General features: G+C 35.1%; 3 protein-coding genes and 1 long non-coding RNA gene across 14 annotated transcripts; 2 read left to right on the top strand and 2 right to left on the bottom strand.

The window, feature by feature from the left end:
• Positions 1–366: 366 nt before the first annotated feature.
• On the bottom strand, positions 367–3,903 carry LOC111780579 (WPP domain-interacting tail-anchored protein 2-like). 2 transcript variants are annotated; one of them, XM_023661015.1, is made up of 5 exons: positions 3,565–3,903; positions 2,841–3,319; positions 1,615–2,750; positions 862–1,052; positions 367–748 (listed from the first exon to the last, which is right to left on the bottom strand). In XM_023661015.1, exons 2-4 carry the CDS (start codon positions 3,034–3,036, stop codon positions 906–908), a joined length of 1,479 nt encoding a protein of 492 aa, XP_023516783.1. In that variant the 5' UTR covers positions 3,037–3,319; positions 3,565–3,903; the 3' UTR covers positions 367–748; positions 862–905. The 2 variants fall into 2 exon arrangements, with proteins under 2 accessions (XP_023516783.1, XP_023516790.1); XM_023661022.1 differs by lacking the exon at positions 2,841–3,319 and having other exon boundaries at positions 3,565–3,900.
• Positions 3,904–6,680: 2,777 nt separating this feature from the next.
• On the top strand, positions 6,681–10,109 carry LOC111781643. Of its 3 annotated transcripts, none has more exons than XR_002813006.1 (4): positions 6,681–6,968; positions 8,488–8,704; positions 8,777–9,201; positions 9,376–10,109. It is a non-coding gene; the product is annotated as an uncharacterized LOC111781643 (long non-coding RNA). The 3 variants fall into 3 exon arrangements; XR_002813008.1 differs by having other exon boundaries at positions 8,477–8,704; XR_002813007.1 differs by having other exon boundaries at positions 8,470–8,704.
• A 2,145-nt stretch (positions 10,110–12,254) lies between these two features.
• On the top strand, positions 12,255–16,485 carry LOC111791268 (transcription factor bHLH49-like). Of its 7 annotated transcripts, none has more exons than XM_023672575.1 (11): positions 12,255–12,679; positions 12,849–12,888; positions 13,311–14,167; positions 14,267–14,285; positions 14,399–14,616; positions 14,702–14,767; positions 14,918–14,986; positions 15,165–15,236; positions 15,322–15,519; positions 15,777–15,864; positions 15,942–16,485. In XM_023672575.1, the coding sequence occupies exons 3-11, from the start codon at positions 13,379–13,381 to the stop codon at positions 15,980–15,982; spliced, it is 1,560 nt and encodes a 519-aa protein (XP_023528343.1). In that variant the 5' UTR covers positions 12,255–12,679; positions 12,849–12,888; positions 13,311–13,378; the 3' UTR covers positions 15,983–16,485. The 7 variants fall into 7 exon arrangements, with proteins under 7 accessions (XP_023528343.1, XP_023528327.1, XP_023528350.1 ...); XM_023672559.1 differs by having other exon boundaries at positions 12,849–12,958; XM_023672582.1 differs by having other exon boundaries at positions 12,255–12,689.
• LOC111791256 (heat shock protein 90-5, chloroplastic-like) lies at positions 16,455–24,040 on the bottom strand. Of its 2 annotated transcripts, XR_002814624.1 has the most exons (20): positions 23,627–24,040; positions 23,238–23,311; positions 22,942–23,067; positions 22,755–22,848; positions 22,551–22,634; positions 22,289–22,438; positions 21,869–21,985; positions 21,472–21,519; positions 21,316–21,390; positions 21,075–21,179; positions 20,852–20,992; positions 20,411–20,503; positions 19,612–19,689; positions 19,270–19,524; positions 18,653–18,755; positions 18,355–18,529; positions 17,876–17,981; positions 17,483–17,572; positions 17,076–17,386; positions 16,455–16,558 (listed from the first exon to the last, which is right to left on the bottom strand). XR_002814624.1 is itself a non-coding variant. In XM_023672528.1 (19 exons), the coding sequence occupies exons 1-19, from the start codon at positions 23,894–23,896 to the stop codon at positions 17,186–17,188; spliced, it is 2,385 nt and encodes a 794-aa protein (XP_023528296.1). In that variant the 5' UTR covers positions 23,897–24,040; the 3' UTR covers positions 16,973–17,185. The 2 variants fall into 2 exon arrangements, 1 of the variants encoding a protein (XP_023528296.1); XM_023672528.1 differs by lacking the exon at positions 16,455–16,558 and having other exon boundaries at positions 16,973–17,386.
• Positions 24,041–25,703: the final 1,663 nt, after the last annotated feature.

Here is a 25,703-nt window from a genome sequence, read left to right as displayed (position 1 = left end):
AATTTAATTGAAACTTCATTAATAGCATATTTGGAGGGTAAAACCGACTTTTCATTTTAGTCCCTCATAAAAGTATTTAAAATTTAATAATTTCATTTTAGTTCTACAATTTATTCTTTCAGTCTATTACTATGTTACAGACAACAAAACATCAACAATAATATGGTATAGATTGACTATATTGTACATAGAATATGCTCATGATCTTCTTTTTAATTAGCTAGTGTGGGTCTTTGGTCACACAAATCTCACCACAAGCATTCTCCGTTGCTGTCTGACTAAAGCTAAGGAGAAACGAGTTCAGAAAGGGCACACTACTTAACTCAATAATAATTTAGCTAAAAAATAATTAAATACTCCATATTCTTTGGAAAATGGTAGAAATACATCACTTTCAATCCAAATACAACAATTTATATTCACATTAGGGTAATCAACAAAATCTCACGCAACCTCTAACTAGAAGTTGAAAGAAACCACCACAACCTAAAAAAATATATATATTTGACAACAATAATGGAATCCATGGGGCAAGGCAATGTGCAGTGAGCTTGACTCTATCCCAACTCTTTTTTCTCTTTGGATTCAAAGGCCATCACAATTTTAACCACAAAGAACCATAGAGTTGGGAAGATTCAGGCCAAAAGAATACAATGATACTGAAATAAGTAACGAAAAAATTGACACAAAAAATATGGGTACCTCCAGCTCAATACTTGGGTGTGCCTCCTTCAGGTGCTTAAGGAATCTGATACCAAGAAACAAATTATTCAGTTGAGCACAGTGCTGGCTGTTGTATATTACAGTCATCAGGCAATTCATCAATATGCCCAATTCTATTTGATTTGCAAGAAAGAGTACCTGCCTCTTGACCTTGTTAGACTCCGTAAAAGCTTCTTCAGACATCATTGATCCAGTATATTTACATCATTCTTTGAAGCTGACCGGTCCTTCTCGTCATAATCTTCTCTGTTGTTAGTTACGTATGCGCCATCTTTGACGTTTTTCAGTCTCTCAATTAAAGCTTTGTTATCATTTGTCAAAATGGATAGCTGCAGAAGCAACAAGGGCTGGATGAGACTAACTTTCTGGAGTTCTTGTAAATTTACTCATCTATTAGAGTACATATACGAAAAAAAAACAGAAGGGTTTTCAAAGAATTTGCTTCCTGAATATACAAAGAAAATTCTAACCAAAACTAAAGTACATTGGCTAATTTAGGGAATGATCATGAGTTTATAAGCAAGAAATACATCTTTATTGGTACGAGGTCTTTTGGGGAAGCCAAAAGCAAAGTCACGGGAGTTTATGCTAAAAGTGGACAATATCATACTATTGTGGAGAGTCGTGGTTCCTAACACAAGTTTCAATATCATGATAAATTAAGATTTTGGTCCGATTATTTCGAGTTACTGAAATGCATGGTTGTATTAGTTTATCAAAAGAGGCCACTGGAGTAAACGTATTGCAATTGAAAAGTAAGAATATATACACCGGAAATAGGCAAAACAATTAAGTCAAAGTAACAATCAAAAGAGGTTTAAAAATTCAAATAAGAGTTTAGAAGATTAGTTGAAAAATCTATAAAAGATCAATGATTTTGCAAAATAATACCTGACTCTGGATTCGATCCCTTTCAACAGCTAGTTGGAGCACCATGTCCTTTATAAACTTGGTACTCAAGTTAATTTCATTTGCATTCGTAAATTTTTCACTGTTAGCTTGATCCAATGCTTTCTCTAAGAATTCCGCTCGAGCCTTGAGGGAAGTAAGATCTTTGGTGAGTTCAAAGTTTGTTTCAGATAAGATAATGCAATTCTCCTCTGCTCTATCGGTCTTACTTTCAGCTTTAGAAACTTTGGATTTAAGATCCTCAATTAGAGTTTCCATGTCCCATATTGCAGAATATAACATGTTTTGTTGCTCCTGACCTGCTTCCAATGATGATTTTGCATGCTGCAATTGAATCTCCAGTTCCCTCAACTGTTTTTCAAGTGAACCAACCTTTTTCTCTTTATTGCTTGCACTATCTTTAAGATAATTCACCTCTTCGGTAAGTTCCAGGTTTGTCTCTTGGATCTGTGTGAGCTTGGCTTCTACACTCTCTGCTCTAGTTTCTGCTATGCAGATGCTTTCTTTTAGTGAATCAACAAGATTTTCCATTTCAAAAAGCTGATCTTGAATCGCCTCATTCGATTCATATGCACTTTTCAGATCAAGCCTAGATTCTCTAAGCTGTTCCTCAAGAGACTTCACTTCTTCCATCAATTTATCTAGCTCAGCATTCTTAGCAATTTGTTCGGCCTTCCTTCGCTCGAGCTCCAGTATAGCCACTTCTTTTGCTTTAAGCTGCGCCGTCCAGTCTAGAAATTCTGATTTCATCTCATTTTCACGCTGAAATGAACCATGTAGATTGAGCTGCACGAGCTGGAGGCGGCCAACTAATTCCTTTGAAATTCCCATAAGAATCTCGACACTATTGTCTGCCTCCAGAAACCTACCCCAAACAACTTCTGCAGCCTCTTCCATTTTCAAAACAACCTGTTTGGTATAGTGTAGCTTCAATCTGAGCTCCTCTTCTCGTTGCTTTGATTCTGACAACCTCTTCTCCAGATCTAACTCTCTCGCAAGTGATTTTTCTAACATCCTTAAAATATGTCTTTGTTGTTCAGTCATTGTGTTTGATTTCCCATTTAAGTTCAGAATTTGATCATTTTGTGACGACGACATCACGGGATCCTCCAATCTCCCTGTCACCAAGGCAGAGTCATTAGAATTACAAAATTGTTACTTCTTCATCATCTAAGATCATTAGTAACTGAAGAAAATAAATCACGAACAATTTCCACTGCTTAAAACAATTCTCTGCAATTTGGTTGACTGCATCTTCACTTCTAAAATCTGCTGTCGAGATTGATTGAGCGATTTTTCAGAATCATGCAATTTCTCTTCTACCAAATAGAAAACTTCATTTGATTGTCTGCAAGGAGATATCATTCCACGGACATCAATTATTTCTGCTTTGAGTGTGTCCATAACACTGTCCAGCTATCGTACCTCAGAGTCCAAAAAGGCAGACAAAAAATCAAATGGCAACACCTTTCGAAACGAATCATCTGAGATATGATCATTCTCCAATATCCATTGCTTCTAAATCATTCTCCTGAGCCAGTAGGCACATAAAAAGTACATGAAGATTCATCGACTTCTCGGACAAATAGGCCAAGTCCAATTCTAGTTTGGTCAAAGTTTTCAAAATATTCTCCAGTTCTTGCATTTCAAGTCTTCCAGATTCTTGATTGCAAGTAGTACAATCCATCTTCACAAATAGTACGATAACCATAAGCTTCATATTCCTAGTAAGCCATTTTAAGACATCTAGTTCCAGAAACGATTCCAAAACACGAAAGTCATCCTATGGCAAGCAAGACTTAACCTAATTGAAAGACCTAATCTCATTCAAGCAACTAAAACATCATGCATAGAGAACAAAAACCAGCAGATACGAAATTACAACCAAATCGATCCAGAAACCATAATTTTGGGGAGAAAAAGCAGCTTTACCTGGAAGAAAAATCCGGATGCGTCGTCTTCTGAGTCCGTAAAACAAGAGAACGAAGACTTAGACCTTATCCAACACCAAAGCGAGTTCCATTTCAGCCGTCAGAATCAAACATTGGCGAGTCAAACTCGCTAACATAAGCTGCGAGAGTAAAACATGAGCATTGAGGCAGGCGTAAAGGAAGCGAGGACAGATCAGTAGTTGATGTTGGGTTTGAGGGCCATATCTGCCGCATGTTAGCTTGGATTTACGGTGGAGAAGCGAATGATTGAGAGGCATAAAGATGAACACGTGAAGCCCAAGCCAAAGGCTGGGCTACCTTTTTGTGGCGTCTGTGAAAATACAAATGGCGGTTTACATGGACGAATATCGGGCAGGTGAAACTCTGACCTGACAGTTAACTATATATACATATATATATATATACATACACACTAAATTATTAAAAAATAATTTTTAACTTTACCTCAAAAATATCACTAAATTTTCAAAAATCTAAAAAAAAAATACAAATATATATATATATATAACTGTCACAGTCCTACATTTTTTACCGTGCGGCGTCGTGATCTTGACACGCTCACGACTAGCCTTGAGGGGAATTAAGCCCTATATACATTTTTCGCCCCAATTTTGTGGCTTCGTTAGACCTTAGGCGAGGGTTGTCTTCGCCAATCGAATATCGATTGTGCGGAATCTAAGCTTGTTCAACCACACACGCCGCCTGCGTGTGCATGTTCAATCGTCTGCGACGCATCCCTCTACGCTAGGCCAAGTCATTCGGCTCGACCTTGGCTCTACTCAGGCCAAGGTCTCTCAGTAGAACGTCGCATCTCATCTTACCATCTTGATCTCCATCGACAGGGCCCATTCTAGATGGCATGACCGAGGAGTTATATATATATATTCAAATAATATTTTTACTCTATTTAAAAAAAAAAAAACTTTAATAATCTAAAAAAAATTCAAGAACTTCAAAAAATATATTTTTAATTTTTTTTTTAAATAAAAAAAATATTTATGAACTTACTAGTGTAATCGTGTAATCTGCGGATAATGATAGACAGTTTTCGTCCATATATTAACAATAAGATTTTTTTTATAAAAAAGAAAGAGTGTTAATACTGTTTTTTAAATTTTATGAATAAAAATAATAATAAAAGTATTTTTTTTTTATTTTTTTTAAGTTAGAAAGGTATTAATAGAATATTTTTTTAAGTTAAAAGAGTATTTTTTAAATACTATTAAAAGTTTAAGAGTATTTTTAAATAAATATAATTGGACTGACATATACGAGAATCTAATCGTATTATAGTAAGTGTATTTAATCTTTAATTTTTATTTAATTTTAAATAATATAAAAAATAGTAGTTTATTTTTACCAAATCAACCTTGAAATTAATTTTAAAAGGTCACTAATTTTTAGGTCAAGGGTTAAATAAAAATTTAAATGGCCAAGTGACAGCTCTCTCTCTTATTATTTTATTGGGACATCGTTCATTATTTTATTTAATTATTTTATAAATAAGGGTCATCATTCATTTAATTAATTATCTTATAAATAAGGGTCATAATTTTTTTTTAGTATAAGGTGGAATTTGACCCAACACAGCTCAAGGGAGTACGATTTTGGGCTGGATATTATTGTCTTGGACAGGGCTATTATTGTAATTTTATCGAGATCGAACTCGTGTCAAATTAAGTTAAGATAATATTGTTCATCTCCATAATAAGTATTTATAGAATTTTTTACTGTCCCTTAGAAAATATGTACGACTACACGTGAAAAAGTAGCAAAAATTTTACTAGCGATGTTAGATACCTTGGTTTGGTTGAGACTCAGACGAGCTTCACACATTAATATTATTTTTTTAGTAAATTTTTTAACAGAGATAAATGAATGACTAAATTAATAAAAATATTTTTAAAATTTATAGCTTAAAAAATATTCTCAAATTTAAAAAAAAAAAAATCTAAAAAGTATTTTAACATTAGTTTTGGAAGTAACGGTTAGTACTTATTTTAAAATGTTGGATGAAAGTACGGGGCTAATTCAGGAAATGATCATGGATTTATAATCAAAGAATGCTCTCTCCATTGGTGTGAGACCTTTTGGGGAAGCTCAGAGCAAAGTCATGAGAGCTTATGCTCAAAGTGGACAATATTATACCATTGTGGAGAGTCACGTTCATCTAACATGGTATCAGAGTCATGCCCTAAACTTAGTCACGTCAATATAATCCTCAAATGTTGAACAAAGGACTCCAAAATAAAAAGAAGTTGAGGCTCCTCGAAGGCATAGTAATAAATGACTAAGACTCCAAAAGAAAAGGAGTCGAGCCTCGACTAAGGGGAGACGTAGTTTTTTCAAGGAGAGGTATTGGATGAAAGTCCGGGCTCCAAAAGAAAAAGGAGTCGAGGCTCCTCAAAGACATAGTAAAAAATAACTAAGACTCCAAAAGAAAAGGAGTCAAGCCTTGATTAAGGGGAGATGTACTTTGTTCGAAGGGAGGTATTGGATGTCCCACATCGGACTAATTTAGGGAATGATCCAAAGGAGTCGAGCCTCGATTAAGGGGAGACGTATTTTGTTGGAGGGGAGGTGTTGGATGTCCCACATCGAGCTAATTTAGGAAATGATCATGGGTTTATAATCAATGATGAGTTTATAATCAAGGAATACTTTCTCATTGGTGTGAGACTGTTTGGGAAGCCCAAACAAAGCCATGAGAGTGAGAGCTTATGTTCAAACTGGACAATATCATACTGAGAGTTGTGTTCATCTAACAAAAAAAAAATGCCCTTAAAATTTCAATAGTGTTTCAAATATATCTCTCAACATTTTAAAAGTACGTTAATACCCTTTACATTTTTNAATGCCCTTAAAATTTCAATAGTGTTTCGAATATACCTCTCAACATTTTAAAAGTACGTTAATACCCTTTACATTTTTAGAGTAATTTAATTTTAAATATAGTTAATTAACTAATTGATATTAATTTAATATAAGGTTAATATAATTGATTAAAATATTTATTTAATTAAATTTTCTGAAGAAATAAATGATTAAGTGGAGCTGATTAGTGATTACTTATTTAGTGAATATATAACACTTACAATTAACCTTTCCTTTTCCTGCATGATCTGATGCTCCAGAATAGCCCCTTGCTTCTTTTGAGTTTTGGGGAAGATTGTTTCGTCAAACTAGAAATCGATCCACGACGTGAAAAATCTATGATCCTCCTCTAGTTTGTTCAAATTCCTGGCGCAAATTCAAATTCTGCACTGAATCCGACATATTCTTTTTGATCACTGAAATCCATCCCATCACTTGAGTACAGGGATTCATGGAATTCTACAACGTGGCGAGCAGATTGCGAAGTGTCTTGTAATGCAGAGGATGCAGGTAATGAAACCGATGTTCTTGATGTTTCATATCGGTTCATCTATTCTTCTTGCCAATAGTGGCTGTGTGTGCCCTAAGGACAAGGATACGGGCGAGAAGTTCATACGGTTTATGTTCTGAATTTTCAGTTTGTGATGTCCGTATTTGGTAGGATTAGGCATCCTTTCGTCGAAGGTCCTAGCTAGATCAATTACTTAGAGATTATATGTAATCTGCAGATATTAAATGAACCTCTAAATTTCTGTGGAGTTTGTCATTTCCTAAATTAATCACATGCCTATAACCCGTTTGATATTGTACACACTGATCTGCGGGGTCCTAACTGATATCCCTACTATACTATGAATCTATTACGGATCTATTCGTGAAGATAGATGTAACGACCCAAGCCCTTCACTAGCAGATGTTGTCTTCTTTGAGCTTTGATTCTAAAACGTGTATGCTAGGGAGTGGTTTCTACATACTGTCTCGTTTCTTTCTCCAATCGATGTGAGACCCCTCAAATCCACCCCTGATGGCACACCGCGTGGTGTTAGTCTTTGATACCATTTGTAGCGGCCCAAGCCCACCGCTAACAGATATTGTCATCTTTGGGTTTTTTCTTTCGGGCACGCGTTTGGTAGGGAGGGAGAGGTTTTCACACACTTACGAAAAATGTTTCATTCTCCTCCCCAACTGATGTGAGATCTCCCTTGGGATATTGTTCCTGAATTCAAACAATTCCTGCCAATGGTTTCCACCTTTTATGTGTATAAATGGCAGTAGTGACGACTACACTATTCAGAACACAAAATCTTTGGCATCCTTTGTTCCTTGATCTGGCCAAAGAAACAATAATAAAGTCTGTCTTCAGAATTTTTGGATTCTTATGTTCTTATTTTTTGGTCTTGTCTTAACTAGACTCCATTTCAGTCTGGTTTTTGCTGTAAAGAATGTAAAATAGTCGTTCATGATGATGAGACCTTTTGATGTGCGTGATCCACACAATGCAATGCCTTCATAGCTGTTTCCTGATGTTTGAATGCCTTCATAGCTGTTTCCTGATGTTTGATACTTAGTGTTGTTGCCATCTCTCCTGATTTAAAAGGGAAATGTTATTTCGATAATCTTCAAGGACAATTGAATCGGTGCAGATATGTAAATCAATCTTGTTTACAGCTCGTTTTTTTATGCATCATTAATTTAGTTTTTACTTCTGAGATTGTGTGCCAATCCAATTATGATGGCGGATGTTTACATGGGTGAATGATATTTCTTTTTCCTATACATAGTTCTTGCTTATTTAAGCCTCTACAAGAGTGTAAACTCATGATTGATTGTTTTGAATTGACTAACAAAGCAAAATGATAAAAACTTCGTTATCTGAAGTTGATACAGAGCCCATGTAATATAAACAACAGCATAGTTCATATATATTTGCTAACAACATAACAACATAGCATCACACTGCCACTTTGAATTACACACTCAAATATATGCATCTTTGTTTTTGTTGAACAAGATTTTAGTTGCATTTTAGGATGGCTAAGCTTCAGTAGTATGCACCGAAGGGGAGCCCATCTTTCTTGATGCTGCCATCTTTATTTCTTAGATGATAATAATGTTACTACACAACTTTCAAGCTGAAGAACCAATGATCTGATGACACTACCCTCCTCCCTTTGTCCGGGCTTGGGACCGGCTGTGTAGAAGAAATGATGCTTAATGCACGACACAGGCAGAGTTATCATGCCATTGTAAGTTGTAGAATAACATAGTTTTCAGGTAGATAAGGTATTATTTGTGTTAATGTTGGTCCACCCCAACAGGTTAACACAAGTATCAGAGACTTTACTTGAATGATAGAACAAAGGCTATCAAGGAGAAGGCACATGGCAGCCAAGAGATCCAAGAGAAAATCTGATGAGTTAGAAGAAAGCTTGCTATGATCCACACACCCATTGCAGCGATAAGAGCACTGAGCTTTCCAAACAAAAGTGCAATTCTCGGGAATGCATTTTGAAGGAAAACTCCAGCAAATGAAACTACGAAGCTTATCAACACAGCAGCACCAAAGAGATGTGTCAAAAGTGGAGGATATGAAGTGGGTGAACTGATGAACAAGGCCAAAACTGCCTGAAAAGTAAGGCCAAGAACTATATTCCCAAGATTAGTCTGAGGGCTGTTGGGTGGTGGAGAGTTCTTCATTCTGATGCAAATTGGAAGGCCAGCCGATGCTGTGGAGGTTCCCCAGGTAATACTACTAATTCCTGGATTTCTTCCATTCATTGCATTGATGAAGGAATATAGTTCATTCATATCTAGGGAGATTTGCTCTGAACATGATTCCATTGGAAAAAAAGAAAGAAAAAAAAAAAACTCTCAATATCTCTTGTGAATTCTTTGAAGTGATGATTTATTCTTGCAGTTCCTTTTTATTGGAGAATGCAATGTTCTAGAATTCATGAGAAGGTTCGGTGATTCTAGTACAAGTTATAGAGCAGAAATTTCTTGGAAGTTATGAAGGTGAGTTCTTTTGGCATAAGAGTCTCTTTGTTTATCATAACATGATCTGCTTTGCTTTCTTGGTAATTTCTTCTCCTTTGAATGGAGGAAGGAAAAAGATGAACACTTTAGAGCTTTTAAAAGCTACGGTTGGATTCTTGACTTGAATTTTTTTTTTTTCATGTTTGCAAAAATAATAATTTCTTTTCATCAAAAAAGTTGATGGGTCGTGTTAAATACTATTATTTTAGTCTCCACACTTTCAAAACGTTCCTTTCAATTTTTATATCTTTAAAACGTTCATTTTAGTTTCTGTACTTTCAACAAGTGTCATTCTAATTTTTAATTGTAAAAAAATTTACCGAGCTTTTCACCCGAGCAGTGTTAAGCAAAGCAAAATGTAGTAGTATTTTACAGAGTATTTTGTAATATCACCTCCATGGGTGTTAAAAAAAACTGCAAATCTTGAAAAAAGAATGCGAATATTTCCCGATATTCAGCTGTTTGTTTTTTATTTTTTATTTTTACAAAATGTTACTGTTGTCATATAAATTAAATGATTATGAATAAATATTATATGCTTTTTATGTGTCGTTTATATTATATAAATGAAGATGGGTCAACTCTGAGAAAATATAGGAACCCCTTAGATCTGTATATTATTTATTGACAGTTTATGCATTTTATTATACCCACTGGAAGGACTTTGTTTATTAATAATAATAATAAATAAAAAACAGGTCAATTCTAAAACTCTTTTAAAAAAATAAAAAAACATTAAGAGTCCATAAAAAAATAAAATGTCTCCTTGGTAGTTGTGATTTGCTAAATTCTATTTAATTAGAAAATTTAAATAAAAAACACAGTATAATTTATCGAAAGTTTTGTTTATGAGGTTTGAGAATATAATATCGGGTTGGTTGAATAATTTTATCAATTAAATTTTGATTTAATTTTTATTGTAAATAATATGTTTTTAGTTTTTTTGTTTGTTTATTTAGTCGTCAATTTTATAATTATTCTCAAATAAATGATTTATACTAACATTTAAAAAGAAAATCAATAGTAAACATAATATAAAATAAATAAAAATCTATATTTCAAAAAACAAGAATAATTAAAAAATGAGAGAAAATTGAGATAAATAAATAATTTCACAAAGAAATAATACAAATAGAACAAAAACAAAAATAAAAAATAAATAATAAATAACTGATGGGTTTTAAAGGTTTTAAAATATGAAAAAAGCTGACGAAGCAAAATTTTAAATCTCCTCCCCAAATTTTGGTAAAGATGACAACGGACTTGCAATTCTACGGCACTCAGCACTCACTTCTCTGCGAAGTAAGTTAAGCCTATTCATTCTTGTGTCGTCTATGGCCAGAGAAGTAAGTTAAGCCTATTCATTCTTGCGTCGTCTATGGCCAAACGATGTATGTTCGAGCCTTTGGCCTTGGTTCAAGAAGAAAGTTATAGAGAACGGGGACAAAGAGATTTCAGAAGAGAGTTTTGAAAGTGTTGAGAAAATGAAATGGATGTTATATGGGAATATAAGCAAAAGGCAACAACAACGACTTACTGCATATAATTATCGGGCAGGAGGATAATCGCACTTTTGTGCATAACGATTGTGCGACATTTGTTCTAATCCAACGAACATATTAACCGTGTGAAAGTCAAACTTTATAGACAATGTTAACGTATGATTGAGCCTTGGATCACGTTTGAAAGAAATATTTTAGAAAAACATGAGTGAAGAAATTCATTGAAGACTATTTGAAAGAAACCAATGTTATAAACTAAAAGCGAATAAGAAATAACTACATCTTTGATATCATATAACCCGAGTTTAAAAAATTGACAATTAGTCATATATCCCTACAATACATTTTGAGGCATTTTACACCTGGGGGGTGTAAACATGATTTTGGTGAACGATTATTAACCCTGTATTGACACGACAAGAATAATAAAGACCTAACTACACATAAAGTAAGTAAATAATATTTAGAACGAGCAGCTAGCCACAAACAACGTCTTATATTGAACTTTTTTCATTAATTTAGTTCCTAATGTAATCCGAATCTAATTTCACCTCAAACAAATATTATTTAATAAATAAATAAAATTAAAATTAAGTAAACATAAAGATACACTTTGGAATAAATAAATTAAAACAAATCTATTTTGAAAATGAAATAAAAGAAATATATTAATATTTATCTTCAAACTAAAGCTTTTGTTAGTACAAGTAATCGATAAGTTAGTTCTTCCCGTCATTGATATATCTTATCTTTATTCTTAGGATTTCGAGTATTTTCTTATTTATAGATTTAGTTTTGATCATACCCATGTTTCTCGGACGTTCGATCTGCACTGGAACTTTTGATCATACCCATGTTTCTCGAACGTTTGATCCCACTTATGTTTTAACATAGTATCATAGTATCATTCTTAACATGGTATCGTAGCATTATTCTTAAAAAAAAATTAATAAAAATAAAAATAAAAATAAAAATGGTGAGGGAGATCTTAAATTTCAAAGATTTAGAATGGGTCTACTAATAATTGAGCAAACAATGAAATAATCAAAAAGACAGCAACTTATTCTTGTGGCACACAGCTTTACACTTAGAACAACCTTTGACATTTATTTTCACAAAAATAATGGCATCAACAAAATTATAGCTCTTGAATTGTCTCTTCACTCAATTCAGCACAGTAAAATCCATTAATGAAATTGGATAGATATTGGTTGGTGCATTTGATTTGATCCAAAAATTTCAGAAAAAGGCAAGAAATCATGTTCGTTGAAAGGAAATGAACTCAAACATAACACCCAGATGCATATCCTGTTCATGTTCATCGAAACTGAAGATTAAACAAATACAAGTGTTCAAAGGATTTAAGATTTTGTATTGGGTTCTTGACCAAACAAACCCATCCATTAAAGATCTTATACAGCTCTCTCGTTTCAAGAACTCGATTAAAAAAATGGGAAGAAACCCAAATGAGAGTTGGCAATTTCAGTTGCTAGCTCAAACACAGGAATGATTATAAGCTTAAAATATTGAGAATGGCAGAGGGAAGTGTTCAAGTTGATGATAAAGAATTGTGAATCAAGAAAAGGTTTATTAGAGAGAGAAGGGTTTGCTTTTCGGCCCTTTAATTATTTTTTGTTGCAGTAGAAGTGGCGATGGTTAATCATCGAGGGCGCTCTTTTTCATGTAAGCGTGGGTATAAATTCAGCGTCCCTTTACTGTTCCGTTTCCTTTTCGCTATTTCTTCAAATTCCCATTTACCCTCTTCTCTGCTTTTCACTTTTTTTTCTCTCTCTCTCTCTAAATTACGAGGGTTCTCTCTGCATTTTCTCTGAGTTCTCTCTGTTTGTGACAGTGTTTTCGCAGAGGTGAGTGCCAGCAGAGGGAGAATGGAGGTGGGATTCTTAACTTCAAGCTCTTATTTCTACTAAAAATTTGGGGAAAGTTGAATAGAATCTGAAATGGGTATATCTTTTCTGCCATTTTTAAGCCTGATTTCGACCTTGTTTTCTTCTTTCTCTGATTAGGGTTTTTGTTTTTCCTCTTTTTGGTGATGATTTTGAGTTACCCTTTGATGGGTTTATGCTTGTTTGCATGATTTTTGCTCGTTTGATGAAGTGGGTTCTTCCCTTTTGGATGGATTCTTTGGAAACTGTTGATGAATTTGATGTGTTTTGCTTTGAAATCGTTCTGTAATTGTGGATGATTCTGAAAAATGTGTGGCCATTGTGTTGTTTGTTCTGTTTTCTGTTCTTACTCGCCATTTTGGGCTCTGGGAATTGGATGATTTTGAATCTGCTTTGATTTTCCTCTGCAGATTCTTGTTTATTGATGGAAAGAAGTTGAGAGATTGTGTGGTTTTTTTGTTGTTGTTTTGCTGATAGTATGAATGGGAAGGATGAGTTTGAAGATGAGTGTAGGACTAGTGATCCTATGAGTATCTCCTCTAGTTGGCAATTTGCTAATGAGTCGATTGGATTCGTTTCGACCGGGAATCCCTCGGTCGTTAGCAATGGAGATCTAGGTGTTTCTTCTTGTCCTTCAACTTCAATGTCGAACTTGTTTACTCCAACCGTGTTGAATGATCATACGAACTCGCAAAGCTCGAGGTTCTGCAGCGGTTTTAATGAACAAAACAGTATAGATGATTCTAATGTGACTGTTGTTGATGGGGAAGGTCTGAGTTCTTTGAGATCTAGTAGTGATAGAATTCTGGGTATGGATTGGAACCAACAAAGTTCATGGATGAAAGGAGTTTTCTCAGGGAATGTTCCTGGAATGTTTCCAGCTAATTTGTCTCAGCTACCAGCTGATTCGGCGTTCATAGAGCGTGCTGCACGGTTCTCTTGCTTCAATGGTGGCGTTTTCGGGGCTCCACCTGCTGGTTCATTTGGTATTTCAGGCTCTAATGGCATTCATTCTAGGGGTGCCTTTGGAAGTCAGGAACTAAACAAGGTTGTGTTGGAGGGTAAAGAAAAGAGTCCACCGAAGACCGAGAAAGAAAGCGAGATGTCTCGAGACAGGGCTAAACAAGGTTGTGTTGGTGAGTCTGGTAATGAATCTGATGAAACTGGGTTTAGTGGCGGTCAAGACGAGCAATGCACGTTGGGAGGTACCATTGCTGAACCATCTCGGGAAGGATTGTGCTTCAAGAAACGGAAAAGGGGCGATCGGGTAAACTATTATAATGCCTTTTCTGTCTTGTGTGTGTGATATTGAGGTGAGGTGGATGTTATCATTAACTTCTTAGAATTGAATATTTGATTTTGTTAGAATATGGAACTTGCTCAAGTGAAAGAAGCTCCAAAACAAATTAACGAAACTGCGAAGAACGGGGCGTTAACTCGGCAGAACGGAGACAGAGACCAAAACCCAAGTTTTACTACTAACAAGCCTGCTGGGAANTTAAAGAAGCTCCGAAACAAATTAACGAAACTGCGAAGAACGGGGCATTAACTTGGCAGAACGGAGACAAAGACCAAAATCCAAGTTTTACTACTAACAAGCCTGCTGGGAAGCAAGGAAAACAAGATTCTCAACCGTCGGATGCGCCCAAAGAAGAATATATTCACGTTAGAGCTCGAAGAGGCCAGGCGACGAACAGCCATAGTCTTGCCGAAAGGGTTAACATTTTCTTACATTTTCTTCTTGTAGTTAACTAAAAACAAGTTTCGTATAGGGAAAGGGACTAATTTACTGTCTTTATAGGTAAGAAGAGAAAAGATAAGTGAAAGAATGAGGCTCCTTCAAGACCTCGTGCCCGGGTGCAGTAAGGTTTGTGAGTCGAATTTGTGAACTGTTCGTTTTGTCTACTTGTCATCACTATATCCTGAAAAGCTGCTCGGTTCTCAGNAGTCGAATTTGTGAACTGTTCGTTTTGTGTACTTGTCATCACTATATCCTGAAAAGCTGCTCGGTTCTCAGGTCACTGGCAAAGCTGTAATGCTCGATGAGATCATTAACTATGTTCAATCGCTGCAACGACAAGTCGAGGTAACGAAAAGAAACCATACTTCCTGTTCTGTGGACTATGCGACCATATTCCCGATTGGTTCTTTATGAACCGCCCAGCTCGGCATAAGAGCATTTGTTCTTAAGCATATAGTTTCAAATTCGGTCGATATCTTTAACGATCTTATTTGGTTAATCTAATTTCCATAATACTCTGCAGTTTTTGTCAATGAAACTTGCAACAGTTAATCCCAAGCTGGATTTTAACATCGAAGAGCTCCTTACAAAAGAAGTAAGCAGGCTACTGTGATATCCAATGAAACAGTTCATGCTTCTTTGATTCCATGTGATAATCTTTACTCCATGTTTCTGAACAGATCATGCAATCAAAGGCTGGTCCATCCTTATTTGGTTTCCCTCCTGATCTGCCTATGCCTTACCTCCCGCAACATCCGACTCACCATGGAGTTATTCCGCCTTGTATCCCGAACATGGGGAGCTCTCCCGACCTGCTACGAAGAACGATTAATTCCCAGTTGACATCACTTGTTGGTGGATTCAAGGAGCCTGTTCAGGTTTTTTTTCTCATGTATCCTGAACTAAATTATCATGCATGTTTGGGCAATTATCTGTCCGATGTGATGCATAATATTTCACCGGCGCTCGGGATTAACTCTCTCGAACATGCTTACTCACACTGTATTTTGTGTTTGGTTATGTTTCAAAGAAATGGATGTTGACACAAAAGCTCATCCCGTCAAGATGCTTTTGTTCTAAGACTCCAATGCTTTTATGATCATATTGTAATATGACATGAATATGGCTTTTGCAGCTACCGAATGTATGGGAGAACGAGCTCCACAATGTCGTTCCAAGGAACTTCGACGTTGCTGCCCCTCCCAGTGGCCAAGATGTCGATGGTACTATTCGTTCAAGTTTCTCCGTAGGCTAAAATCTAAGTTCTTAAAAGTAAGTTAGCTTCATTTTACTCTCTCAGGCTCTACTCCACCATGCAACAACACCAGAGCAGAACTCTAAGTTCGAATTTGAGCTCTTAGTCTTTACATGATTCGAAGTTGTATAGGGTAAAACTAGCATGTGCATCCATAGAGAATAATGCAAATTTCATTTCTACCAAGTCTGATGGCGGGTTTCACCGATAAGCTCGTAAACGTGGAAGAGAAGTTAGAACGGGGACTGAAGCGAGATCGGTAGGGATGGGAATCCAAACAGTTTAACACATTTGCATGTATTTCAATGCAAGAAGTTGAGAATAATACAAGGCAAGGCAAAGATTTGCTGCACAAAAACAGAACGTTGTAATGGTTCAGAAAAGAGGCTGCTGTCTCCACCAAGATTGAGAAAGTGTTTAAGTTTTTTTATTTTCCCCATTAAAATTTAAGATCTTGCAGTTCGTGTGTGTGAACTCCAATCTGTTTACATATGTATGCTAGTTTCTTCTTTCATCAAGGCATCATTTGATAGCATTAGACGTGTTAAGGCTAAGGCATTTGAAACTGTGAGAGATTTCATTTGCATTATTCTCAAGAATTGTGTACCTTTTTGCATTTTTATACCCACTGGATCGAGATTTAATCATCGAAATCGATGCATTTATGAATCAAAACTTTAATGCAAATTTCATTTCTACCAAGTCTGATGGCGGGTTTCGCCGATAAGCTCGCAAACGTGGAAGAGAAGTTGGAACGGGGACTGAAGCGAGATCGGTAGGGATGGGAATCCAAACAGTTTTAACACATTTGCATGTATTTCAATGCAAGATGTTGAGAATAATACAAGGCAAGGCAAAGATTTGCTGCACAAAAACAGAGAACGTTGTAATGGTTCAGAAAAGAGGCTGCTGTCTCCACCAAGATTGAGAAAGTGTTAAGTTTTTGCATTTTCCCCATTAAAATTTAAGATCTTGCAGTTCGTGTGTGTGAACTCCAATCTGTTTACATATGTATGTTAGTTTCTTCTTTCATCAAGGCATCATTTGATAGCATTAGACGTGTTAAGGCCAAGACATTTCAAACTGTGAGAGATTTCATTTGCATTATTCTCAAGAATTGTGTACCTTTTTGCATTTTATTCCCACTGGATCCAGATTTAATCATCGAAATCGATGCATTTATGAATCAAAACTTGTTGAATGATCTGCCAAACACCACCAATATCTTGTTTCTTTCAAAGCAGTGTCAAAAGGCTGGCTTCTAACATCTAGCCAAGGTTAATTTCATCCTAATCCTGCCATGGATCATCCTCTGCCCTCACTTCCGAGGGTTCGATCACTTGCACTTCCGGTGCCTCGGCACTTTCGGATTCAGCAGCAGCAGCAGAAGCATCATCTTCGACGTTGTCTTCTAATCTACCCCATCTGCCTCCAAGTGCCATTGCCATCATCTCATATATCTTGTTTCCTAATTCAGCTGGACTATCAGGCTGTATGAAGAAGAGCAGTGAGAGAACAATGTAAGACATCAATCAAAATCATGAACTCCTGGAAAATAATCAAACATTGATTGAACTTTCTCTTACAGAGAATCCACTGGATATCAATGCTGTCTCGTATAAAAGATCAACGGCTCTAGTAGCATCACTGCTATCCGGTGAATTTTTGCAAGCGGCCTGTAAAACAGGACAATGTGTCAACATACTTCTAAACTGTCATGAACTATTCTTATTCCATTTTCTCAATGGTATAACTAAAATCTCCTTAGTCAAATCATCTAATCCATCAACTATAAGAGTAGGAGGATCTCATCCCATCAGCAAGCAAGCAAGCAATTTTCGGACGTTGAGAACGTGGTTCGTGCATCAATCTTTGGCAAAAAATTTGGCTTCATCCTGATCTCCTAATCAAATTGTCTTACAGATAGACTAACTAGTACCTATTCCCAATCAAAACATAGGGATTGTTAGAAGTCTTACATTTAGATCCTTGACGATCGGATGGTCTGGATTAATCTCCAAAATTCTTCTTCCCCTCATAAACTCCAAACTCGAAGTATCTCCGAGAGCCTGTGCCTTCATTAGCCTGGAATAAGGGGGAAATCATCGATAAGATATTGTTACACTGAAACCCCCAAAAATATATTTCCAAGTAAAAAAAAATTCGGCATCTCAATCGTATCAGAGAATGCTTAAAGCTCAATTTCGACAGGAATATCCAACTTGTTTAGTTATAATCAAATGGTTAAAATCTAAATCTATAAGAACTATTACATAAATCATTATGATATTCATCTGTAATAGGAAAGAGGCCAAACTGAGACAAAAAAGAGTACTTGTTTACATAAGTGAGTTACTTTTAATCTCGCAGTGTAGATAATAACCTATTAGAGAAGTACTCATTTATATCAGTCCACATCGAGATTGGTTATGTTGAGCATTTAATGTCGAAAGCATACCTTTCCATATTTGCAGACCATCCAAACTTGCCGGAAACTAGGACACACGGAGAAGAACTCAAGCGCTTAGAGACTTGGACTTTTGCTACCTTGTCACCTAGTTGTTGCTTAATCCAGTCACAGAGGAGGTTGTAATCTTGCTTAGTTTCTCTTTCTTGGACTTCATCTTCGTCGCCTAATACAAGAAAGCAATTATTAGTATAATTAAAAAATAACATACTGTCTTTCACAAGAACAAAATAACATTCTCTGCAGGTCGGCTAATTTCTAAACCAAAAATGAGGAGAAAAGAACAAACCCAGCTCTAAATCTTCCTTGCTAATATCAACAAATTTCTTCTCTTTGTATGTCTGCAAGTTCTGGATTGCAACTTCATCGATGGGTTCGATCAAGTAAAGAACCTAATCGAACGGAACAACCCAACATTAGATGTACAGTAAGGCTGGTAAAAGACACAAACAGCATTCATTAAAGAGCAGACCAAAGATGGGAAGTGGAACAAGATAACATCCCAACTCAGCCCAGCAGTTATGCAAGAACAGCTTCCCAGCATTCATTAAAGAGTTATAATGGTAGAAAGTAAAAAAGTTAGTAGAGAAGAAAAAGGGTTAAGAACCATGTAATAAGTACCCAAACTTGAGGAAGCAGCATCCCACTACCACCAACACCAAAAAAAGAATTAAAACAAAAACGTTTTTTTCACTCTTCTAAAAATCTTTGGCCTCTCAATCCAATTCATCCACATAAGAGCTCTAGAAGCTTCTTTATAACTCTAAACTTGGAATTAGTTATTTCTCCTCAGAAATTTTATCAATATAGAGGATATTTAGCATAATTGTATGATCGGGAGTTGACTAAAATAACTAATATCAACCCTCCGTGAGAGTTTCTTGGAATAGAAGAATTTTTTTTTACCTCAATATCTTTTTGAAGCAATTTCTCCAAGAATGGAGCACTCTTGGCACTCTTTAGGCTGTCAGTCGCCAAATAGTAAATTGCCTTCTGATTCTCACCCATGTTCTCGACATAATCATCTAAGCTCTTCAGCTCCTCTTCACTTTTGGAGGTGTAAAACCGCAATAATGGTGTTATGCGCTTGTGATTTCCAGTGTCCTCAATGCATCCTAATTTTAAGAACCGGCCAAAATTCTCCCAGAATTTCTTGTAATCCTGAAACACAGATTCCCTTTTTCCAGTTTACACAGCACTAAAAAAATGCAAATAGATTATGTCATATTTGACTTCATAGCTACAAACCTCTTTATTTTCACTTTCAGAGATGTCTTGAATCATGTCAAATGTTTTTCTGACAAGTCTCTTCCTCATAATTCTCACCTGGAAAATATTTGACAAAAGTAGATTCATCAAGCATGTTGATGATTGCAACAACAAATTGCCAGTAAAATATAATCTTCTATCGAGAGCAAACAAAATCTCAAAGTTGATTGGGAATGTGCTGGAAAAGAAAGAAAAAGGAAAAAGTTACTTTTAAATTGTGGTTACCATTTCGGTCTGGCCCATCGGTAGCATTCAAATCCTTTAAGTTTCATGAGTTCAATCGGTAATGCCAACTACTAAGACCAGAACAAATTTCAAACTACACATTCGTAAACTAGGTACATGTGCCCCTACTTAAGGAAATCGTATGTGGAAAGTGGTGGAAAGAAGATATGTTATGTTTATGCCTACGAAATGCATAACATTGAAACATTTTAATTTTAGGGTTTCAGGCTTATAGGAATGAATGAATAGAAAAACCATAGAAAATGTAAGAGAATAGATAATTGTGCATGCTTGATGCATTTTTTCTTGATAAGAAATTGAGTTTTGATTGAGAAAGATGAAAAAATATACAAGGGCATCCAAAAAACAAGTTCAATAAAAGCGTCCCATAAAAACTACAGAACGGAAGTCTAATGCAATAAATCAGACCAAGACCATAATTATAAAGTGGCCTACAAGTGATTGATACCCACAGCTCACATTAACGACAGCTGAAAGCCAAGAGAATATAGCCCTTCCTAAGAAACTAATGTATATATTTAAAACAACTTACGATTCGGCTTTCTTGGAGAATTTCTCGAGAAACATTTAGGGGGAGGTCATCGGAATCTACCACACCTTTCACAAAGCTCAAATATCGTGGAAACTGCAAAGCATATGTAAGCTTCAGTTCAACCATTTAAAGAAACTCAAATTAAAACTATGCTGCATGAGAAATTCACATTAACTTTTTATTAAATCAAATGTGGTTACAAAATAATAAGTGCTTTCCAAGTAGGTTTTAGAACAGAGTCAGACTTGTGNTATGGTTACAAAATAACAAGTGCTTTCCAAGTAGGTTTTAGAACAGAGTCAGACTTGTGATTGTTCAGTAAACTAGTTTATAAGGTATGGGATTCTACATGGATTAGTTAAAGTATAAGATATGAAGACTTTGAAGACAATTCACAATAATATATGACACGCATCTTATATGTACCGTAAATATACTCACCAGTTCACCATCAAAATCATCGGAGATGAAGACACGCTTAACATACAGACGAATATTCTTTGTTTTAGGATTCACAACATCCTCATTATTCATAGGTGCCATTCCAGGAATATAAAGAACACTCCTGAACTCCACTTCGCCCTGTAGGGTTAAAAATGAAATTAGTACTCCTAGGCTCTAATAAAAGATAAATTCGTATTAATTAAACTAAAGGATGCATTACCTCAGTGGTGAAGTGAGAATATGCGAGTGGCTCTAAAAATTCATTAAATGTCTTCTTATAGAATTCATTGTACTCATCCTTCTCAACCTCTTTTGCATTCCGCATCTACACATTGAAATTAACAGAATAAAGGATTATAAAAATGCACGATTGCTGCAGAACACTAAAAAGACTATAGAAACAAAATCATTTCTTTACAAGTTCAGTATGGACATATAACGCAAATATCCCTTCAACTCACCCAGATTGGCTTTGTTTCATTAGCCAATTCCCAGTCCCAATACTTCTCGGTTACTGTCTTCTTTTTCTTCTTGCCCTGAAAAACAAGAAAACCTTCAAATACCTTGATCATGGAGAATAGTACAAATTTCTGAACTAAGATTTACAAGTGGGTTACATCTGGTTTTGGTTCTTCTCCTTCTTTGAGTTCTTCTTCTTCTTCCACCTGCCCCAAAACTCGATTCAGTATTGAAAGTAACAAACACGATAATTAAATAATGCACATGATGATTCCTCCTAATTGATAATCACATCAAGAAAGTAATAAACTAGAATAAAACTCAAATAATGCCTCAAAATAAAATATCAGAAATTGAGGGATTATACAATCATTTTGGACAAAAGTCCTAACTACAAATCTAAATTGTTAAATTTAGAAAAGAAACACTTAACCAATTTTCCTTACATATAGTAAGAGTAAGATATACCCAAACTCATTAAGAAGAATAAAGAATTAGAGCCTTTTGCATGGGTAGCATAAAAGTCTCATTAAAAGTAAATGCATAGCATCATACCTCAACAGTTTTTGACTTCTCTTGCCATGTGAAGATGGGGAAGGAAACGAACTGTGAATAATTTTTTACCAAACCCTGAATTCTGGTAGGATCAGAAAATTCATACTTGTCATCTTCCTGCAAAATAGAACAAGATTATAAAATGATTGAATAACCTCAGAGATCGTAATTTAATGGCATCACTTGCAACTTGCCACATAAACAATGCAAATCATGAACCCCTAATAAACTATCCACAAATAAAACAACAAATATTACCATAACACGTAAAGGTAAATAAAGCAATCTTGCGGCAATAATTGTATTCATCTAAATTGAGTTGTTCTACCAATCACTCCTAAAAATTTATAGTTTCTTAACAGTTCCTAACAGGCATGGATAAGTTCCGAAATATTGTGTTATAGAAGATATATTGCATACCCTTAAGTAGAGTGTGATCTGTGTTCCCCGCGGTAGAAGCTTTTCAGGATCTGTTTCTTCCCTAATAACATATGAACTACTATCAGCTACTGCTACTGCTTCCCAAACATATTGTTTATCTGATTTTGGGCTCTTGGTGGATACAACAACCTGATTGCATATGATCACAATAACATAGAAGATAGACATAATGAGTACTTAGCAGAAAAGAAATTTGCATCAAAGAGAACAGTTATTTTGTCAAGGGAAAACATTACTCGACCTTTTCAGCGACAAGAAAGGCCGAATAGAATCCAACACCAAATTGACCAATCAAGCTATTGTCTGCTCCAGCATCCTTGTTTTCCTGATAGAATTGTCATGTTCAGACATTAAACTTCACTTCCAATAACCATAAAAAACCCGAAGAAACTGGAGGTGTGCAAAATATGATACTGAAACAAGTGTAAATGGAGGAAGGGGGAACCTTCAGGGCCTTCAAGAATCTTGAAGTGCCACTCTGAGCTATAGTTCCGAGACAGTCAATGAGCTCTTCTTTAGTCATCCCAATACCAGTATCTCTAAAAACACAAAAAACTTTGAAATTGTTAATTAACTAAGTTCACTCAGTAATGATAAGTAAAACAGTACAAGATCCATGAAAATTGTCATACGTTATGGTGATAGTACCACTGTCGGCATCAGGTTTGATACGAATTTCAAGGTCACCAGCTTCTCCAAGCAGAGAGGGTTCAGTCACGCTCAAAAATCTTAGCTTGTCTAAAGCATCACTCGCGTTACTAGAGAACAATTAAAAAATAAAATTAACATAAAGATTACAAAAACATATTGAACTACATTCACTGGAAATTGAGTACAATGCACAACCATTTTCTTGCTTCCTTGAATGAACATTATTACCTCACTAGCTCACTTGATATTGACTACAATACATACTGAACATTATTACCTCACTAACTCTCGAAGAAACACCTCCTTGTGGCTGTATAGACTGTGAACAATCAAATCCAGGAGGCGACTAACCTGCAGTCATTATACCAAATTCTTCATAAAGCCTCCACATAAACCCGATACATGCTCGGAAATCAACGTTTCAAAAATACCAAGTAAGCAAGATGATTTCGCTTTCACTAAATTATGCTTTAAAGAAAACAAAATCAACGAGAAATCCTAATCTTTTAACAAATTACAGAAACCTCATTTCCCAACTGCTCTCTATCTTTCAACAAAAATGAAAACTTAATTGCTTAATAGGTCGATCATTGCCCTTCTCACCGCTCACCATCAGTTCAAAACCAATCAATATCACCAACATATACGAAGAATTCAAACACCCACCTCAGCTTGGTACTCAAACTTCTCACCGGGAGTCTCAGCCGCTTCTTTCTCGGCGACGGCCGCCTCGCACCTGACCGCAATCCGATTGACCTTCTTCTCAATCTTCCACTTCAACCCACCACAACAAAACCCGTTTCTGAGCCCATTTCGGGGCAGAAAAGCGCTTCTCAAGCTCAAGCGCGTACCACTGGTAGGTAGAGGGTAAGAAAAAGAGGAAGGAAGTGAAGAAAGAGCAACAGTGGATAAACTTCTGCTGATAACTGGAGCCATGAAGCGCTGTGAAAAGATAAGAGTTGGTGGAAGAGGCGAATTCCAGAATGAAATTAAACCCTTACGAGAGGTTTAAGGGGAAGACGTAGAGAGTTCTAGAAAGCGATGAACAATTTGGGGGGTTTTGGTTTGGAGCTTAGTGCCTGCAAATGTGTGGCTCCTAATATTCTCCCATTTTACCAATTTCTCAAACAATATCCTCTAAATAATATTAATTACAAATTAATTGTTCTTCTTCTAACGATTAAAATCAATTTATTATTTTTATTTCAAAGATTTTAAAAAAATTATTGACCCAAAAAACCCGATCAATCCAACTCTACTAGTAGGATTTGAGTCTGGTAATAAATTTATCCCGGTTGAGTTTAAATAAATAAAACTTAATAGATAGACTGGGTTGAATTTGTTGTAAATTGTCATAAGGTTTGATTTGATTCAGTTATATATCGAAATTTGGGAGAGTTTTGGGTATCACATCGTATTTGTTGAGTGACACATTGGTGAGAGTCTTTGCAGTGTGATAGTGAGGTATTCACTTGTAACACTTTGTTTAGTAGTGATTGGTTGCTACCCGTGAATTGTAGGGAACTTCTTCTCTCCGAACCACGTAAATATCTTGGTGTCTCTTTGTGTAATCCCGACTAGAATTTATTGTTAATTTTAATATATACATTCTTTTTTTTTTTTGCTTTCGATATAATACATATAATTATTTTATTTTTATTTAATTTCATAATTATTATTTTTATTATTTATTCTCCAACTATTAAAAAATAATTTTTAAATTATATATTGACATCAAATTACAAATATTAATTAAATATTTCAAAATAAATAAATACAAATTTATATTTTAATTAATAAGAGTTGTTTGGGTTAAAAAAATTTACTAACTCGAACAATTGTGTTGGATTACCAATCCAACTTAACCCACGAACAATTTTTTTATAAAATATAAAACAAGATTATTATTATTTTTTTTATATATAAATAATTTTATCCACGTTTCATATATATACATACATGTGACTGACATTGACTCCCGAAATACTCAATAAAAGAAGTTTTTATCATTTTTTATTTGTATAATTTTTTAAAAATATCCAGAGACATTTTATTAAAATTAAAGGTATATATAATTATTAACATTAATATTTAAAACCCTATCTTAAAACTATATATTTTAATGGAATTAATATTTATATTAATATTTTCAATTATATTTATATTAACATTTTTTAAAAAGTTTTAATTAAAAATATATATTTTAAAGATAATAACAAATTTATGAATTTTTTTTTTAAATATTTAGGGTATTTTAGATAACTAACAAATTCTATAACATGGTATAAATTTTAAAATTTATTTAGCAATCAATTACTGTATAATTAAATATAACTTATAACTTATACATTTCAAATTTCAAATATTATCGTATTGAATGACAATTAAATATTATATAAAATGAAATTTATTCATGTTTCGACTTGAAACGCTATGTTGTGCTGGTTGAATTGTATCAATAAATTAAATGTCGTTGAAATGGAAGCATTAGACTTGCAATCGGTGGGAAGAGACTACTTCGAACTAGATTTGATATGATAACCAACCTTAGAGCAGTAGGAGAGATCACCAATGTTTGGATAAAGGGTTTAGGGTTTAGGGATAGTTATTTCTAGAAGCTGGGATGCTAATTGGCGAAGCCTTGCCTATCTCAACAGTTAGGGTTCATCGGTTCTAAATGCAGGCTAGAAATGGCAAAGTCTTCCCTGCTCTCAATATCGTTCCCTCAAATTATATGGGACAA

Source organism: Cucurbita pepo, chromosome LG01, assembly GCF_002806865.2.
Source record: "Cucurbita pepo subsp. pepo cultivar mu-cu-16 chromosome LG01, ASM280686v2, whole genome shotgun sequence".
NCBI classification, from domain to species: domain Eukaryota; kingdom Viridiplantae; phylum Streptophyta; class Magnoliopsida; order Cucurbitales; family Cucurbitaceae; genus Cucurbita; species Cucurbita pepo.
The sequence above is the reverse complement of the archived record's forward strand: the minus strand, read 5'-3'. Positions and strand labels throughout refer to the sequence as shown.

Bases quoted from the DNA above. Each gene is read 5' to 3' on its own strand.
- LOC111780579 (XM_023661015.1), bottom strand. From the start codon at position 3,036: ATGGACACACTCAAAGCAGAAATAATTGATGTCCGTGGAATGATATCT. The intron at 2,751-2,840 runs GTTCGTGATTTA...CCTTGGTGACAG, and splicing joins TGTTTTAAGCAGTGGAAATT to GGAGATTGGAGGATCCCGTG. The intron at 1,053-1,614 runs GTATTATTTTGC...TTGCTTCTGCAG, and splicing joins GGGATCGAATCCAGAGTCAG to CTATCCATTTTGACAAATGA.
- LOC111791268 (XM_023672592.1), top strand. From the start codon at position 13,379: ATGAATGGGAAGGATGAGTTTGAAGATGAGTGTAGGACTAGTGATCCT. The intron at 14,168-14,266 runs GTAAACTATTAT...TGATTTTGTTAG, and splicing joins AACGGAAAAGGGGCGATCGG to AATATGGAACTTGCTCAAGT. The intron at 14,987-15,164 runs GTAACGAAAAGA...AATACTCTGCAG, and splicing joins CGCTGCAACGACAAGTCGAG to TTTTTGTCAATGAAACTTGC.
- LOC111791256 (XM_023672528.1), bottom strand. From the start codon at position 23,896: ATGGCTCCAGTTATCAGCAGAAGTTTATCCACTGTTGCTCTTTCTTCA. The intron at 19,525-19,611 runs GTTTGTAGCTAT...TCTGTGTTTCAG, and splicing joins CTGAAAGTGAAAATAAAGAG to GATTACAAGAAATTCTGGGA. The intron at 18,530-18,652 runs GTTTGTTCTTTT...TTCTTGTATTAG, and splicing joins CAAGGAAGATTTAGAGCTGG to GCGACGAAGATGAAGTCCAA.